General features: G+C 45.0%; 1 protein-coding gene across 1 annotated transcript in view; it reads right to left on the bottom strand.

The window, feature by feature from the left end:
* Positions 1-17,916, bottom strand: part of LOC147460365 (uncharacterized) — a 53,274-nt gene continuing 35,358 nt past the window's right edge. The window contains exons 5-9 of the mRNA XM_086511448.1: positions 931-984; positions 779-846; positions 644-693; positions 469-566; positions 1-392 (exon numbers count right to left, since the gene is read on the bottom strand). Coding sequence (XP_086367574.1) covers positions 273-392; positions 469-566; positions 644-693; positions 779-846; positions 931-984 — 390 coding nt within the window. The 3' untranslated portion in view covers positions 1-272. The remainder of the gene's footprint in view (positions 393-468; positions 567-643; positions 694-778; positions 847-930; positions 985-17,916) is intronic.

Below are 17,916 nucleotides of genomic sequence, written 5' to 3'. Positions count from 1 at the left end.
TAAGAGAATCATATTTCATAATGGCACCATCCCTCGTGCTTTTCAATAAATGCAAATATATTTTTCAGCAAGTATCTTTGTCAAACAACTTGATGGACAGGCATCTGTGGATAAGGGTCTGACATGCGAGTCCACTACAAAGGAGCTTGCAAATGGAAGGCTCAAGTAACATTGCGTGTGCATAACCTCAGTGTTCCAATGTCAGACTCGAAGTAATACCTTTCATTGAATACAAAGGAAAGTTGCAGGTAAGGCATGAATAGGCCTTCAAACTAATCACTCCTCCTCGATGGTCCTCTCCCACCTGACCTCTTTCCAAGCTTACTTCGCCGCTGCTTGAACATGTAGATGTATAAACTCAGCCACAGGAATGGATACAGCATCAAACCGCCCTGAAACACCAAGGCAGCAAGTTCAGCACATGTTGCACATGGTCCAGGAAGTATGAATTTAAGCCTCCATTCTCACCGTAACAAAATTGTAGTAATTAAATGGTAGCCGACTGAATAGATTGCTGTAAAGATTTGACTGCTTTAGATATGGCAAGGCCTGGTAATATAGAAGTACTGCAAGCACACAACACCCCTCATAGCTCAGTGATGGTCAAAATCTCCATATTTACAGGAAGTACAACCTTGCTCACCTTCCCCACAGAGAGCCCCAATAGGATATAAGGGTATAAATACTGAGTACCTGCATACATGAATAGGAATCAACAATTTGCACCGCTTAATTGAATGTTTAGCCAGACATGAACCTTCAAAACCCAAACCTATACCTTAGCCAGGTTAACCACCATGGACAAAGACCAATTGTGCTTAATGCATACTGTGGGTATCGAACGACCTACATGTCACTTTGCACTCACTCAGTACACCCAGCAGCAAAAATGTACAAAACAGAAGCAGTCTGTGGCAGTAGCTTTTCTACCTCAGTCAATGACCATGCTGCAAAAGTGATAAATACTGACGGAAGCCTCTGGACCTGAACAAAAAGTGATTTCGTAGAATTAGTCCTTGCTGGAACTGTCCTAGGCCCTACCAACCAAATTAGACAGCTGCGTAACACAAATACTTTGGTTTTAGCTTTGAGGCTTTCAACAAATAAAAAATATATGAAAGTAAAAATAACACTGAGCTACTGCAAGTTACATGATGGGAGGCAGCCAAGACATTGGTCACCATCAACTGACAATCCCAAAGTCACAATTTATCAGCAAATCAAACTGATAGTAGTTCTTCGTAATTACCACTACTCACCCTTAGCATGTGTCTATGCATTTTTGTGAAGCTTTATTTTCTGGAAAGAACATGATCAAGTCTTTACAAAAGTGCTGCATGCTGTCCTGGCTTCACAGTTGGAGAAAAATATTGGGTTTATGTTTGAGGCAGAAAGCATATCCCTAGTGTGAGAAGAAGTTTAATCTAACAACTGAATGCGCTTTACCAATGAAATCAAATAATCGTCCTTTAGAGATAATAGCGAACACTAAAACAACTTCCTTACAACAGAGCAAAAATACAAGTGTGATATAATTAACCAGACAGAAACCTTTGAAACATATAGGTGTATGCAAGCATTTACAGTCGAAGCTTTTAATGAGAAAGAATGTTTCCTAAAGCTCCCACATACCTGAACCGTGTTGCTCCACTGTCCCGCTTTGATTGTGCATTGCTAGCTTTTTTTGAGAATTTAGAGATCTTGTGCCAAACTGAGAGACTCCATCTCCTTATCAAAATGTGTAGAGCCACCAGCTTTAACTAGTTTGGGACCAGGTAACATGGATGGAGCATAACAAGGAAAATAACCCGGATAGTCCTTGCATGGTAGGATAGAAAGGTTAAGGCGGTGGTGGGGATGGGGATGGCAAAGAAGAGGGAATTGTAGTGATAGGGAAAATAGGATTCTCACCTTAGTCATGGTGAGGAAATAGCTCCCAGAATAGAGAAAACAGGTGGAAAAGGTGGAGCAATTGACGGTTGAGGTTTAGAAGCAGGTGCCAACCGAGGTAGAGTACATCCCAATATCTCATAAAGATTCTAGGCATCTTTACCTTCCGCATAAGGTGCATACTGTTAAGAGTTCAGATTCATGTCCAGTGGTGGGTCTAATATCTCCCAGGAGCAGATTAGGGAGTGAGGGTTGTTTTGTGGCTGTGCCCGCGGCCGTATTTGAGATAGACGTACCTTTCTCGGCGATGCATTCCACGGTGTTGCCCACCCGGTAGGTTGGCACGAGGCAAAACCATACTGGGTGACATGAGGTACGACCCCCGTTCCTAGGGTTTCCTACGGTCAAAGTCTCGAGTCTTCCGCATTTACCCTTTTCTGTTGCACCTTTGACATGGTATTAGAGCCACAGTGTGCTCTCAAATCGAATTGGTGATCTGTGAGAGTTTTTGGTGCTGAATTTCCACGACAACAAAAGACTGTTTGCTCTTTTTCTACATTTTTCACTCATTTGGGGCTGATTGTGGCGGAAGTGGACAGATTTGAAGTTTTCCTCTCTTCTACCTCTCGTCGCATGCCCAAGTTCTTCCACACGGTGGAGGAGCAATGATTGTGACATGAATTCGGTCCGTGATGAAGAAGTACAACCTGAGGTTGCGGCGGCAGTGGTGGTGACCACGCGTCAACGAGGAGTGGGGAGATTGGTCCCAGTTTTACCCCAACATAGGTGATCAACCAATCAAGATACCTACCCTCCCTACCTATCCATCAAATCAGCAATTGAATCGCAAGAACTATGCCATTTGGAAATCGACCATGATGGCACCTTTACGAGCTTGAAGGCTTTGTTTTGAGCAACTTTCAAAAGCCAAAGGACCCTACGAGCAAGAGCAAAGTTGTAGGAGTGTGTCAATGCTCAAAACCGGTCTTTCATAATCCTCAACAGTGTACCATCAGTCATCAGTCACATCCAATTGATAAAGGACGCAAAGTTGATTTGGGATCGGCTTTCTTCACTATATGATCAAGTTTTCTCCAATGAAGCGGATAGCCCTCAAGGTGCAGTTGAGGACACTGGATGCGAAGAACTTGTTCATGAGGGATCACGTCAACAAGATGCAGGAGATTCAACAAGAGATACTTCATATGGGAGAGCTTATCAGTCCATAGGACATAGCCATCCACCTTTAGGCCCAATTACCTCCTCTATATACCAATTTCTATTCTTCGTTGATTACGAGTGGTCGACTCCCGTTATTGGGGACTCTCAAACCCCCTCACGCGTCCGTACTCAACCAAACTTCATGTACGCGCGGTGCCACGAGGGCTCCCGCGCGTCGATCTAGACGTGATCTCGGGCCGTTTTCTGGACGAGCCCATCAACGAGCCGCCAAAGGGACTCAAGTCAGTGGACGCGAGCCTCCTAGCACGCAAGCTCCAAGTTGCGGGCCCTTGGCCTCTAGGTGAAGGTGTTCGTCTTGTGTGAGGTGCAACGGAATAAATGTTTAAACTTTGCTCAAGATGAGTGCTCCGAACTGTGCTCAAGGTTCCTTTTACTTACAGAAGGGAGAGCCTTCCGTTCCTTTAGTGAGAGAGTGCAATGGACACAAGCAAAGTGAATGGACACTGTGAATGGAAGTGTATGAGACTGAGAGATAGAGAGAGAAGAGAATACGACACCAGAGACGTTGTAAAACCCTCCTCCAAAGGCCCCACTCTCTACGGCGAGAGCGGTCTACTTATGATTGCACAAATCTCCACAATGCTTGGACTTGCCGATGATGTCGACGACGATGAGGACGACGACGAGACGGACTGAAATTTGAAAACTCTAATGGCTGAAATCTGCAAATCTTTATCTGCTGAATTCCGACTCTATGTCGATGGCGACGATGCGACGACGCGCTGAAAACGCAAATGCTGAAATCTGCGTTTTCCGGGCTGAAACTGTAAACCTTGTGAAATCTGACCGTGCGGCGAGGATCTGCTGCGGGAAGGTGAGATCTGCAAGGTTCGGGACTCGATTTGCGTTGGCTAAGGGCTGAAAATTGAAAACGCTGATGGTTCTTGATAATCCGTCGCGGTAAATCTGCGGGCTGATATGCAAATCAAAAACGCTAGGACTGAAAATGGCTCTGCTGTCGTCGGATGGCCTGCAACTGCAAAACACTAGGTCTCTTGTTGAGTCTTCCGTCGCCCGGGATTTGCAAAAGCAAAAACGCTGGCTGATCTGGTCCAAAAACGCTAGGGCTTGGGGTTCTACTGAGAAGTTGCCTGTTGAGCGAGTGCTCATGCTGCCTCTTCTGCCAATTAGTGCCAGTCTAGGTTTGCTTATATACAAACTTACTCAATTTGCCCTACATACTTTCCAACAAAAGTCACTTACAAATAATAAGTGAAAAATGTCAAAAATAGGGAAAATAGGCTAAATGCACTGAAAAATTCCCCTGAAGGATTCTGATGGGAATGCTTATGATCATGTTGTGTGCAACCAAACGATATGCATCTACACTAGGTGTCTGAACATGCACGGTCTGCGAACACACTCACAAAAGTCCCAGATCACTTCTAAATCTAGACTGACTGGACTGACTGAACCCTGATCATGTTGTAGCTTGCCCACGGACACATAGGGTTGGATGTGTCACGTGACATCTTGAGTGTCCCTGGCAACCCCGTAACAACTGAATATTGTTTCTTGGGACGAGATTCTTTCAATGGTGTTGGACTAGGTGGAGTGGTTCAATATGGGGAAGAAATCAAGCTCCAAAGCCTTGATCAATTCTTTCAACAACAATAACAAGAAGCAAAAGGGTAAGAAGAAAAGCAACAAGAAGAAAGAAAAGAAGAGTGATGCCGAAAAGAAAGCCTTAAAGGCAGAACGGCATTGCAATCATTGTGGGGACAAGGGCCATCATGGCGGAAGTGTCCAAAGCGAGTTGGAGATGCTTCGAGTTCTTCAACCGAGTGCTGCAATCACCAGCCTTTGTTCATTTGGAGATTCTACCCTCAAAGTACTCTCTCCAAGGACATCGGAGATTGGAAGATGGATAGGATTTTCCAAGAGTATTGATCTTTTGTGGGCACTTTCTTTGACGACATTATAGTTTTCTCCAAGAATGAAGCAGAGCATCGACATCATCTACTACAGGTCTTTCATGCATTGCGCAAGCATAGATTGGTTATCAATGCCAAAAAGAGAGAGTTTTTCCTACCGGAGATACAATTCTTGGGACACATTGTCTCAACAAAAGGAGTGCAAAAAGAACTGGCCAAAATCAAAACTATTCACGATTGGCCTGACCTAAAGAATGTTCACGATGTTCGAAGCTTTTTGGACTTGTGCTCTTATTATCAGTGGTTCATTCGGAAGTTTGCATAGATAGCTTCACCTTTGCATTTATTGACTCAAAAAGGAGTCCCTTTCACATAGGGATCGACAGAGGTGATTGCTTTTCAGATGCTCAAAGCAAAATTGACTACAGACTAGTGTTGTCTCTACCGGACTTGCAAAAGCCATTCGAAGTTTATTGTGATGCTTGTGGTCGTAGTCTGGGAGCAATTTTGATGCAAGAAGGCCATGTTATTGCTTACGAAAGCGGGATGTTATCACGGCCAAAATTGGTAGCACAGATATATGAGAAAGAGCTATTGGCAGTCATCCATGCTCTTACACAATGGCGGTACTATTTACTCGGAGCTAATTTTTTAGTCTTCACGGATCATCAAAGTTTACGATATTTCTCGTCACAGTAGCAGCTTTCGGAAAAGCAGATGCAATGGGCTAACATCCTCTCACAGTTTCATTTCAAGATTGTCCATGTTCAAGGACATAAGAATTTGATGGCAGACGCATAGTCTCGGAAGCCCCTGGTTCTGGCTATTTTCGCGATTCATCACAAAAGCTTCGAGGATATGGTAGACCAGTACGCCACAGATCCTGACTTTGTTGACATTTTTTCTCAAATACAGAATGGGGAGACAGTTTCAAGTTCTTCCATAGTGATGGCTATTTGATGCGGAAAACGATGTGTTACATGACCTTTGAGGGAAAGGTCTTAACAGAGTACCATTGTCCACCTTTTTCGGGTCGCCGCAGCATAAATACGACCTATAAGGGTGTGGAGCGTTACTTCTTTTGGCCAAGACTCAAAAAGGAGATGGATGACTTTGTTCGCAGTTGTTTAGTATGCCAAAAAGTCAAGTTTGACGCACAGGGACTACTACAACCTTTACCCATTCCCATCTGCCCCTGGGAAAGCATTGCTATGGATTTGCATCTTTGATCTCCCCAAGACTCAAAGTGGGCATGATGGCATCTAGACAATCATTGATAGATTTAGCAAGCAAGCTCATTTTATTCCAGTAAAGAAGACGGTCAAGCCTGATCATTTAGCGAGACTATTCATTGCTCAAATTTTTTGGTTACATGGCTTGCCTAAGACGATAGTGTCGGACACAAGTCCTCAATTCACAAGTTTGTTTTGGAGGGCCATTTGGGAGAGCGTTGGCACGCGGTTGCAGTTCTCATCATCATTCCACCCACAGACTGATGGGCAATCCGAGATAGCCAATTCAGTGGGTTTGGATTTATTGAAGTCTTACATCTCTGATCAAAAGACTCAGTGGGAAAAATATTTGCCTTTGGTGGAATTTGCCTACAATAACACAGTTCACTCTTTGACGGGAAAGGCGCCATTTGAAGTAATTGAAAGTGCTAAGAAGGTCCCTCCCTTTCTAAGCACCAAGGACAAGATTTTTTAAGTCTATCAGTACACGAGGGATTTGGACACTGCTTTTGCCAACATTCACAAGGCTCTAGAGAAGTCTCAAGCAACAGATAGACATAGACACGACTTGCAGTTGAAGGAAGATGATTGGGTGCTCTTATGTTTTGAGAAGGCACGCCCAAGGAAACAAAAGGGAACGGAGCGGAATTTTCAAACGCTTAGCATGAGGTATTATGGACCTTTCCAGATTCAGGAAAAGATAAATGATGATCCTTCAGACTCAAGTTGCCAAATACTTAGAGGATTCACAATGCTTTTCATGTGAGTCTCTTGAAACCCTTTTAAGGGTAAGGTGCCATTGACGGGAAGCCTGATGAGCAACCTGAAGTGAAAGAGAGCAAGGAGATACTCGTTCCAAAACGGATATTGGTCCATAAGGACAAAAAAGTGAAAGGTAAAGTGATTCGGCAGTTCTTAGTGAAATTTAAGAACTATCCGGCATTGGATGCAAAGTACATGGAGGAGGACCTCGCAGATACTCCTCAGATTTTGGAACTTTATCTTGAGGCTTTCAGCATAGCTGCGTCTATTCTAAAAGATCCCGCAGATCAATAGGGTTGAATCTGGTGCAGAGAGACTGCACGAGAGGCGAGTCACTCCGCTCCTTTGTCACATATTACTTGGATGGAATAAAGTCACTAATTTCTCTTTGGATTTCAGGGATACTCCTGTGCTGACAGTATTCTGTTGTATAACTTTATGAAAATTGAAAATGGAAATTCTTGAACTTGAACCTGATTGATGTGTACTCTCTCCATGGTTACCAGGAACACGAACGGGGTACGGGAATAGGAGGGTCTGGAACGAGACGGAAACGGGGAGGAAGAGGGGAGGCCAGAACGAGAACGGGACTGAAACAGTCGACTAGAGTAAGGCTTGAATTATCTCCATTCAGGTTAGTCCCAAATCAACTCCTAAACAACCCCAGAACTACACTCAAATTGCCCCAAATATGTCCCCCAAACAACCCCAAATATGCCTCCAAATGCCTATTTTTTTGCCCCCAGTTGCCTCAACTCGGCATTCCGCCGTTCTGCCTCATGTTTCTCCTCGATCCGGAACACCATTCCGGTTACACCCCGTTCCGGAACGACGTTCTGTTCTCGGCTCCGTTTCGAGAACGGGACTCATTTGGAACACCGTTTCGAAGTGTTTGGGCTGTTGTCACGTGACAAATCCAACCCTATGTGTCTGTGGACAAGCTACAGCATGACCAGGGTTCAATTCAATCAAGTCAAATTAGAATAAGAAGTGATCTGGCACCTTTGTGAGTCTGTCGCAAACCGTGCATGACCAGTCACTTAGAGTAGATGCATATCCTTTGGTTGCACACAACATGATCATAAGCATTTCCATCAGAATCCTTCAGGGGAATATTCCAATGCATTAAACCTATTTTCCCTATTTTTGACATTTTTCACTTATTATTTTAAGCGACTTTTGTTGGAAAGTAGGTAGGCCGATTTTGCTAAGTTAATATATAAGCAAACCAGAGTTAGCACTTTCTGGTAAAAGAGGCAGCAGGAGAACCTTGCTCAACAGGCAACTTCTCAGCAAGACCAACACCCGCAGTAGCCCTAGCGTTTTCAGCCATCTGAGGACCTAGCGTTTTTGCATCAAATCAACCTTAGCGTTTTGTGCACAGCAGATAAGCCCCGGCGTCATCACGACACAGCAGATCAGCCTAGCGTTTTGCATTTGCAGAACAACCGGCGACAACAGAAGACCATTTCAGCTCTGGCGTTTTTGAATCTGCATCATATACCCCAGCGTTCTGCAAATTCACCGCGACGGAACATCAAGAAACCCCAGCGTTTTCAGTTTTCAGCCCTTAGACATTGCAGAACAAGTCCCGAACCTCGTAGATCTCACCTTCCCGCAGCAGATCCTCGCCGCACGGTCAAATCCCGGAAGGTTTACAATTTCAGCCCGGAAAACGCAGATTTCAGCATCTGCGTTTTCAGCGCGTCGTCGTACTGTCGTCATCGGCATCGTCACCGACTTAGTCAGAATTCAGCAGATAAAGATTTGCTGATTTCAGCCCTTAGAATTCTCAGGTTCCCTTCCCGTCTCGTCGTCGTCCTCATCGTCGGCAAGTCCAAGCATTGTAGAGATTTGTGCAATCATAAGTAGACCGCTCTCGCCATAGAGACCATAGAGAGTGGGGCCTTTGGAGGAGGGTTTTACAACGTCTCTGGTGTCGTATTCTCTTCTCTCTCTATCTCTCAGTCTCATTCACCCTCACGCACAGTGTCCATTCACTTTGTTTGTGTCCACTACACTCTCTCATTAAAGAACGGAAGGCTCTCCCTTCCCTAAGAACAAGGAACCTCGAGCACACTTCGGAGCACTCATCTTGAGCAAAGTTCAACATTCATTCCGCTGCACCTTACATTGGTATCAGAGCTTTGGCAGTGTTCTGTATCACTCAAGGAAAGAACCACAAGAAACATAGAATTTTTTTGGCTTGTTGAGGTCGCACGAACCCAAGTTCGCTTGGGCGTGTCGATTCCTAATCGTGTTTTTGAAGAGTGACAGGAAACCCAAGAAAGAAGGGCTTGTCCAGCCTCCCCTTGTGCCTCTTTTCACTCATATTTTCCCCAGGAGGTTTTTCCGACCCTCCCCCTTCCCCATCTACGCCAAGGATTACACTAACTCCTATGGAGGAGTTGGAGCAATTGTTTATGGATAGGAAGTTAATAGGATGAAAGAATGGCATCCATAGCACGTGAACACGAACAAAGAAGGGCACCCATAGAGCGTGAGCGCGAGCAAGCACGCTTGGAGGCCAAAGCAAGAAGAGCCGAAATGGAGCATGAGCACAACGAAAGGAAAGCCGCATTCGTCCTATTTTTTTCCAATGTACAAGCGCAGCTTACAGAGATTCAAGAAAAGGAGACTCTCTCAGTATCGTCTTCTTTTCCAAAGCATGACACACAAGATTTGCATGATGATACGCATGATGATTTGAATGATAATGATGAGCATCATGATTCGGATGACAATGACAAGCATGATGGTTTGCAAGATGATCAAGATGTGGTTTCTCACAAGCATGATGATTTGCATGAAGATGATGTGATTGTTCACAAGGATGATGGTTTAGTAGATACTTTCTCTAGTGAAGCTAACCTCATTGCATATTCGATCAGTCACGAAGAACCGATCTTGGCTCTCGAGCCTAGGTCCAAAGAACCCCCTCAGGAAGAACCGATCTTGGCTCTCGAGCCTAGGTTCAAAGAACCCTTATAGGAAGTACTATGTGTTCGAGTGATTTGTCAGCACGCATTGTACGAGTGTTTCATTCGTGATCGTTTCCTGTATTTTCGTCAGCGTCTATATGTGATCCCTTTTCCTAGGCATGACATATTGTACGTTGAGTGTCACAAAACGGGAGCGTACACGAGCACTTAGAAAATCTGAAAATCATAATTCTTTGAGAACATGAGAGAAGGGAGAAGATCGACACAATATTGGGGACCAGAAGATGGGATGGTCCCCGCCCGTAAAGAGTATTCTTTTATTCAAGGAGAATTCTTATACAAGCACGAGAACCCGAGGAAACCCCTCCGTTCTGTAATCTTAGACCCGAAGGTCGTGCTTTCCCATAAAGAGGCTTGGGCACAAGGCCGTTCCTTTCCGTAAGGGACTTAGGCGCGAAGCCGTGCTTTCCCGTAAGGGACTTAGGCGTGAAGCCGTACTTCCCATAAAGGGCCTTCCCGTAAGACGGGAGATTCCTGCAAAACAAACCACACAAACACGCAACAACAATTCGTATGACGAATCCACAATAGATACATGTCACTCTTGCGCGGGAAAAGCGACTTCCGTGCTTCATAGTCTCGCGATCTCTTGCGGCAGAGTCTTCTCTTGCTGATGTTGGTACCTCCCGTGAGTGAGGGCATGTGGTGCTTTTATAGCTCCCTGGCCACGGCACGAATAACTGCTCGCGTAGAGATCGCGGCCGTTTTTTCTTTTTTTTTTTGACGCTGTTCTACTCGAAATAGGGAGAGAGAATTCACTGGCTGGTTTTGTTGCTTTATCTTCTAAGTGGCTGCTTTATTTTATTAATAAAGAGGCCGGTCACTTTTAAGTGACCGGTCACTTTATAAAAAGTGTGAATCTGTTCAAACTTTAAAAACTCACTCTGTTAGTGAAAACAATGCTACACGGACACATTCCAGGCGTCCCCGGGTGCAGGACACGACACAGATGCAATGCAGACACAGACTCCTCGCGGGAAAGCATCTGCCCTCCCGCAATTGTTCCTACTTTTCGTAAAAAGCTTCATTGAACCCATCTTTATTCTTGTGCTTGCGTTCTTACGCGTACTTTCTTACTCAGTTCGGATTTCCTCCTTAGCCTACGGGATGCCCCCTTACTGATGCACCCGTCACCCATCATGTGACGCATCAGAGGCACTCGTAACTCGACCCTTTCCACCGAACTTACGAAAACTCCTTCGCGATGTTTACCGTCGCCCATCAAATGACACATCAGAGTTGTCCGTTCCTGATGGCAGTTCCTGTAGCTACAATCTTTTAACAGTTCTTAGTGCACATAATAAAATATCATAAAAAGAGATTAATCATTAAAAATAAGAAAATAGTCCAATTAGCAACATCCCTCTGGCTTCTAAACAGTTGACCTCAACTGTAGTGCTTGGACATATACCTCCAGTATCTCGGGATAAGCTGCTAATTCCTCCTGCGTCATCCGCTGAGCATCTAGATTCGAATAGTTCTTAAACTTAACCAAATACTTTCGTGTTATCTTTCCGGATTTGAGAGACCGCTCCTGATGACTTACCATCTGCTCCGGTTGGAGTATTTCTTCTGTTTCCTCAACCTCAGGAGGTTCCTCAGCACTAGGCTGGCTTGGAGACGGTCCCACATACGGCCGGAGTAAACTGACATGGAAAGCATTATGGATCTTCCAATTAGGCGGTAGCTCTAATCGGAAAGCGACATCATTCACTCACTCAATGATCTTAAACGGCCCATAATAACGGGTAGAAAGTTTTACCACTTTCCCCTTATGAGACGCTTGTTTCTTAAGTCTTGCCTTCTCAAACTTGAGTAAGACTAACTGTCCGACTGTTAAGTCTAGATTCCTTATGTGCTTGTCTGCAGCTTTCGTATGCTTTTCCTGAGAGCGTAGGATAGCTCTCCTAACTTGCCCGTAGGCGGTGTCCAAATCCCGGACAAATTCATCTGCCACAAAGATCTTATCCTTAGTTAAAAGGATGGGTGGAAGCAGAGGCTTACCATAGAGAATCTCAAAAGGTGCTTTCCTCGTCGATGAGTGTATGGTATTGTTATACGCATACTCGACAAGAGGCAAATATTTCTCCCAGTCAGATTGCCGGTCTGACACATAAGCTTTTAACATATCCAATACGGTGGAATTGGCTATCTCACTTTGCCCATCCGTTTGAGGATGGTAGGCAGATGAAAAATTCAGCTTTGTACCAAGATTATCCATCAAGGCACACCAAAAATTTCCTGTCATGCGAGGATCTCGATCGCTCACAATAGACTTAGGCATTCCATGATGCTTGAAAATCTGTGCTAGAAAGACCCTAGCCATATGATCTGCTTTGATCGTTTTCTTGACTGGTATAAAGTGTGCTTGCTTGCTAAACCTGTCCACAATGGTCCATATCGCGTCATTTCCAGTTTGAGTTCTAGGGAGATCCATGATGAAGTCCATGGCAATACTTTCCCAAGGTTCATTAGGCACAGGCAGAGGTTGTAGCAACCCAGGCGTCTTATGCCGATCATACTTCACTTTTTGGCAAACCAAGCATTCCCTGACATACTTATCAATGTCTTCTTTAAGGCTAGGCCAAAAGAAATATCTTTCCATTGCTAAGGTCGTAGGGAGAATACCCCGATGACCCGCATAAGGCGAAGCGTGTGCTTCATCCATGATCTTCTTTCTTAATGGTTCCGCCACACATATGGCCTGATGGTGGTAGAGATAACCGTCCCGAATGGAATAGGGAAACTCATTCTCTCCACGATGTAGCTTTCCCCAAATGGTGGAGAAGTCTGGGTCATTCGGATACAAATCCGGTAGTGCTTCTAATTCTTGGTGATATACCGAAGTGATAGCATTCACCCTTGGCCGCCTAGACAATGCGTCTGCGACCACATTCTTACTCCCAACCGTGTGAAGGATCTGGAAGTGAAACATAGACAAAAAGTTTGTCCACCTCATCTGCTTCTCAGATAGTTTCCTTTGCGTAAGAAAATACCGCAAACTCTGGTGATCAGTCTTGATCACAAAATCCGCTCCTAGAAGATAGTGCTTCCAGTTGGATAAGGCATGAATCACAGCCGAGAGTTCCTTTTCGTAGATTGATGCATGCAACTCTGCATCCTTAAGCCGTCTGCTTTCATAAGCCACTACATGGCCTTCTTGGTTTAACACTGCTCCGATGCAATCGCCTGAAGCATCGCAGTGAACCTCAAATGGTTTCCTTAAGTCAGGCACTATCAAAATAGGTCCATGGCTTAGCAAATACTTGAGCCGATCAAAAGCTCCTTGTTGTCTCGATCCCCATCTGAAAGGAATCTTCATGAAGTGGTCCTGCTACATGAGCAAATCCTCGGACAAACCTTCGATAATATGAACATAATCCCAGAAAGCTACGTACATCATGTACCGTAGTGGGAATAGGCCAATCTTCTACCACTCGGATCTTGGCAGGATCCATGCTCACTTGATTGTGAGAGACTATATTGCCGAGATAGTGTATCTCAGAGAGAAAGAACTCGCTCTTCTTTGCATTCACATGCAACTCATGCTTTCGCAATTCTTGAAACACTAAGTCCAAGTGCTTCCGATGTTCCTCTTCTGACTTAGAGAAGATGAGTATGTCGTCAAAGAATACTCCCGTAAAAGCTCGATACGGGCTGAAAATGCGGTCCATCATGCGATTGAACGTCGCAGGAGCATTGGTCAAGCCGAAAGGCATTACCAAAAATTCATACAGTCCAAAGGTCGTGCAAAAAGCAGTCTTATGGACATCTTCAGGGGCGATCCGTATCTGATGATACCCACTCTTTAAGTCTATGCGACTAAAGACACTTGCACCCTGCAACTTATCAAGTATATCATCAATCCGCGGATCGGAAAGCGATTCTTGATTGTGATCTTGTTTAAAGACCGATAGTCTATGCACATTCGAAACGTGCCATCTTTCTTCTGCACCAGTAGAACTGGAGAGCAGTAGGGTGAAGCATTGGGCCGTACTAACCCTTTCTCTAGAAGCTCGTTGACTTGCTTCAGAATTTCCTCTTGTTGAGCAAGACTTACCCGATAAGGGGGTTGATTGAGAGGCGAGCTACCCGGTATGAGATCTATGCGGTGATCTTCCGGGCGTACCGGAGGGAGTTCATCAGGAAGTGTTTCCGTGAAACAATCCTTGTACTTTTCAATAAATTGAAGACGCTTAATTTCCAGACTAGAGAGAGAGTCCCTGCTAGTTTTATCCTTTGCAAAAATCAAGCAGAAACACACTTCTTCATTTCTTTCTTAATGGAGATATGGCTTACTATTGGGAACAGCCAATCTCCTGCATCAGCTTGAATCTTTATTTTCTTACCCCCATGATCAAATGTGAGGGTCTTTTCCACATAATCGGGAATAGGTGTCATGTGAAAGTGCCATGGCATACCCAAGATGATATCACATCCCTCGATGGGTGCCATCAAAAATGATTCGCGGTCCTTGTACTCGCCAATCCGAAGATTGAGTTGTCCTTGCACGGGAGTTGCATTGGTTGTCAACCCCTCGAATGCCGATCTGGATGTAACCCGTGTGCCAAGCTGAGCCGGTGTAAGGCACAGACGTTCTGCAGTATACAAGGAGATGAAGTTATCAGTGGATCCTGGATCATAGAGAATCAGTACTCGCTGGTTGTTCAAAGACCCCCAGCCCTTCAGAAGTTGACGCTTCCCTTTCTCCGTTTCTGTGTTTCCTTGAACATCTGGAATTGAATTCGAGCTTGGCGGTGCGGGTTCCTTCCTTGCTTTCTCTGGCCTCGTGGAGGCTTGCTCTTGTCGTTGCTGCTTTAGCAGGCAATCCGGTTTCATATGTCCTTTCTCGCCACAGTAGAAGCATCTTCCTTCCTCTCTGAAAGTTTGAAGTTGAGTAGGAGAAAGATACTTAGTTCGCTTGCCAGTGCCCTCTGGCTTCTTAGAATGGTCATCGTCTCTAGATGGAGGACGTTTTCTTCCTTGGCCCCCTTGGTCATCGTAGACCCCTCTTTGTCTTGCACGGTAAGTGCTATGCTCCATCTTTCTGGGCGTCCCAGTTGAGTGCAAATCCTCAGCAATGATTGCTGACTCCATCATCCTTTGAAGAGTATCATGCGGATACACCTTCATACTCTTTCGAAGCTGCGGTTGGAGACCCGCTTCGAACATTCTTTTCTTTTCCTCGTCGGCAATCTTCATGAAGGGAGTGACCTTCAGAAGAACCGATGTCACAAAGTGATGACGTGGCGGACAGCAGAAACCCTAATTTCTGCCAGAAACCCTAAAATTCCTGCAAACCCTAATTTTTGCCAAAAACCCTAAATTCCGAAAATCGCGGAGACGGATTTTTTTATTTATTTTTTTTTAAAAAAAATTTAAGGAAAATGATGAGCGACGCGAATTTTGCTTTTGCTTTTTTTTTATAAAAAAAAGAGAAGACTCTCAAGAGAGAGAGAGAACTGATGCTTTTGATTTTAAAAGCTTTTGGGGCTCTGCTTTTGGGCATCCCTTGTAACCTTTAAATTAGTGGTGAGGGCCTCACTTCTCAGAGCATCTGGACGTAGAGTCTGAGAGTGAAACCCTAACCGCTCTCTTGTACTTTGATGATTGATTAATATAAAAAGAAATACCGAAAGGGGCGCCAGTCTTTGGGGACAATATCTTTAGGCACGGAACTCCGCCGGGCCAATGCAAACCTATTGTGATCTGTGAATTGTTTTGAAGTGGTTATTTGGTGCTGTCGCGGTTGATTCTTGACTTGGAGTGTCCAAGTTTGTTACAGTGGTATCAGAGCACGGCCGATTTCTCTTTTACGGGAAATCCGATCCCCGAAAATTTTTTTCCGCGGCACCTATGGCTTCAGGCAATGATCAGTCGACTCCCTCTGCATCTGGAGATGCAGGCTAGGATCACAACGAAGATTCAGACAGAGAGTATGGCCCGCCTCGGCCTACTCAGGCGGAGCAAAGAGAGATGGAGCGTCGTCAATTGATTGGTGATGCAACAAAGATTATGCTCAATTTTGCCAAGGACCCGAAGATGGCAAAATATATGAACCAGACCTCTTTGAAAGAGGTACAGATGGAGTGGCAGAGAACCACAACACCACTCCCGAAACCCGCTCTCAAGAAACCTTCTGCCTCCAAGAAATATACGGAGAAGGAACTGGAGAACGTGGTTGATGCACGGATTGCTCAGCTTTTCGACGTGCAAAAGAAAGGCAAAAAGCACGGCAAAAAGCAGAACAAAGGTACTGACTTCCCGGGATATTTGGGTCGTCAGTCGACATTCGACAAAGCAAAGAAACGGAAGAAGCGTGTTCGATTTGAAGGAGTACCCAGTTCTTCTTCTTCTTCTTCTGACAGTTCTTCTAGCTCCTCGGATTAGAGCGAAGAAGACAGAAAAAAGCAAAAAGTGAAGCAAGACACAAAGCTTCGGAAAGGGCAAGAAAAAGGCAAAGAAGGCTACATCTCGCCCAGAGATTGACAGTTCTACTGAGGACTCGTCTACTTACAGCTCAGACTCCGATGACGGAAAGTTTTATGCGAACAAGAAGAATTTTTTTTACAAAGCCAACCAGAATGACTTTCTCGAAGATAAAAGCAAGAAAGTCCGAGAGTTTAAGGAAGGTGGCCACTCGATCAAGTTTGATACTTTTGAGGATACTCAGATGCTTCGAAGGCTTTGTCTTTTATACCGCAGTTTGACATCGCTTTCGCGGGAGGACGCTATTCAGAGCACTCCAAGATTCGGAGAGCTGCCTCTTACTTTAAGGGGAATGCTCGTACTTGGTGGTCCACGCTTCTATTAAGCAAGACTGTGCCAGTTACATGGCTGAAATTCAAGAGGCTTTTTATTTCTTCTTGGTTGACTCAAGAGTTTGAGCGAGATATACGAGCTGCTTGGAACCATCTCCGGATGACCAAGAGCGATACAGTGAATTTTATTGTGAAAGATTCTGGAGCTCTTTTCTACCCGCCTCTTCATTCAAGAAGATCTCGTTCAGAGAACAGATTGAGCGGTTTACCTTGGGTCTACCTACAGAGATCCGAGATCGCTGCTTGGAACAGAAGTAGGCTTCTATTCAGGAGTTGATGAGTCATGCGAAGCGGGGCTTTGCCATTCACTCTGGCAGTCTGACCTACCCCATAGATGAGGCCATGACACAACGAGCCGAACAGACTTCTGGGAATGAAAGTAGAATGAAAAAGAGCAACCCAGAGACAAAAAAAGGATGCACGACCCAAGCTTACTCCTGAGGAGAGAGCTCGCTTCATCAGAGAGGGGAAGTGCTTTGGATGCGGGGAACATGGACATATTTCCGCAAAGTGCCCTGATAAGGCACAGAAAGAACAGAATGATAAAGACGACGACAGGTCTGAGAGTTCGAGAGCAGCTGAGGAATGTGGCAGAAAAGGCAGATAGAAGAGCAGAACTGGTACCACATGGCGTGGGACCTGCACCGAATCTAATGAATGAAAGTACAAACTTTGCCGCTTTCGGGGCAAAGTGAAGGATCAAGAAGCTCTTTTGAAGGAGCCAAGGCCAACTTCTTTTCACTTGGAATTGGCGGCTCGATTTGGAACTGCGCCCGGCAGACTGACGCCACAGGCGGAGGTAGTTCGACTGGCACCCGGATGGGATGTTGCCATTACACCGAGCATTCGCAAACTTCGTTTGCAATGACAGGGGTGTTCAGGGCACGTGAGTGACGTTCTACTCGGGATCCCTTGGTACCACAAGAACTACGCCGTGGTTGACTACCGAGCTAAGAAAGCGACTTTGATAAATGAAGGACTTAGAGATTGTACTTGATGAACTTCAGTTTTCTTACTCATTCTTTTGGGAGAACTGAACGATGGATAAAGGTTGAATATGTTTTGACCTGAAGAAAAGAACGCCAAGATTTTT

Source organism: Adiantum capillus-veneris, chromosome 4, assembly GCF_014529385.1.
Source record: "Adiantum capillus-veneris isolate H3 chromosome 4, ASM1452938v2, whole genome shotgun sequence".
NCBI classification, from domain to species: Eukaryota; Viridiplantae; Streptophyta; class Polypodiopsida; order Polypodiales; family Pteridaceae; genus Adiantum; species Adiantum capillus-veneris.
This window is presented reverse-complemented; position numbering and strand designations above follow the sequence as displayed.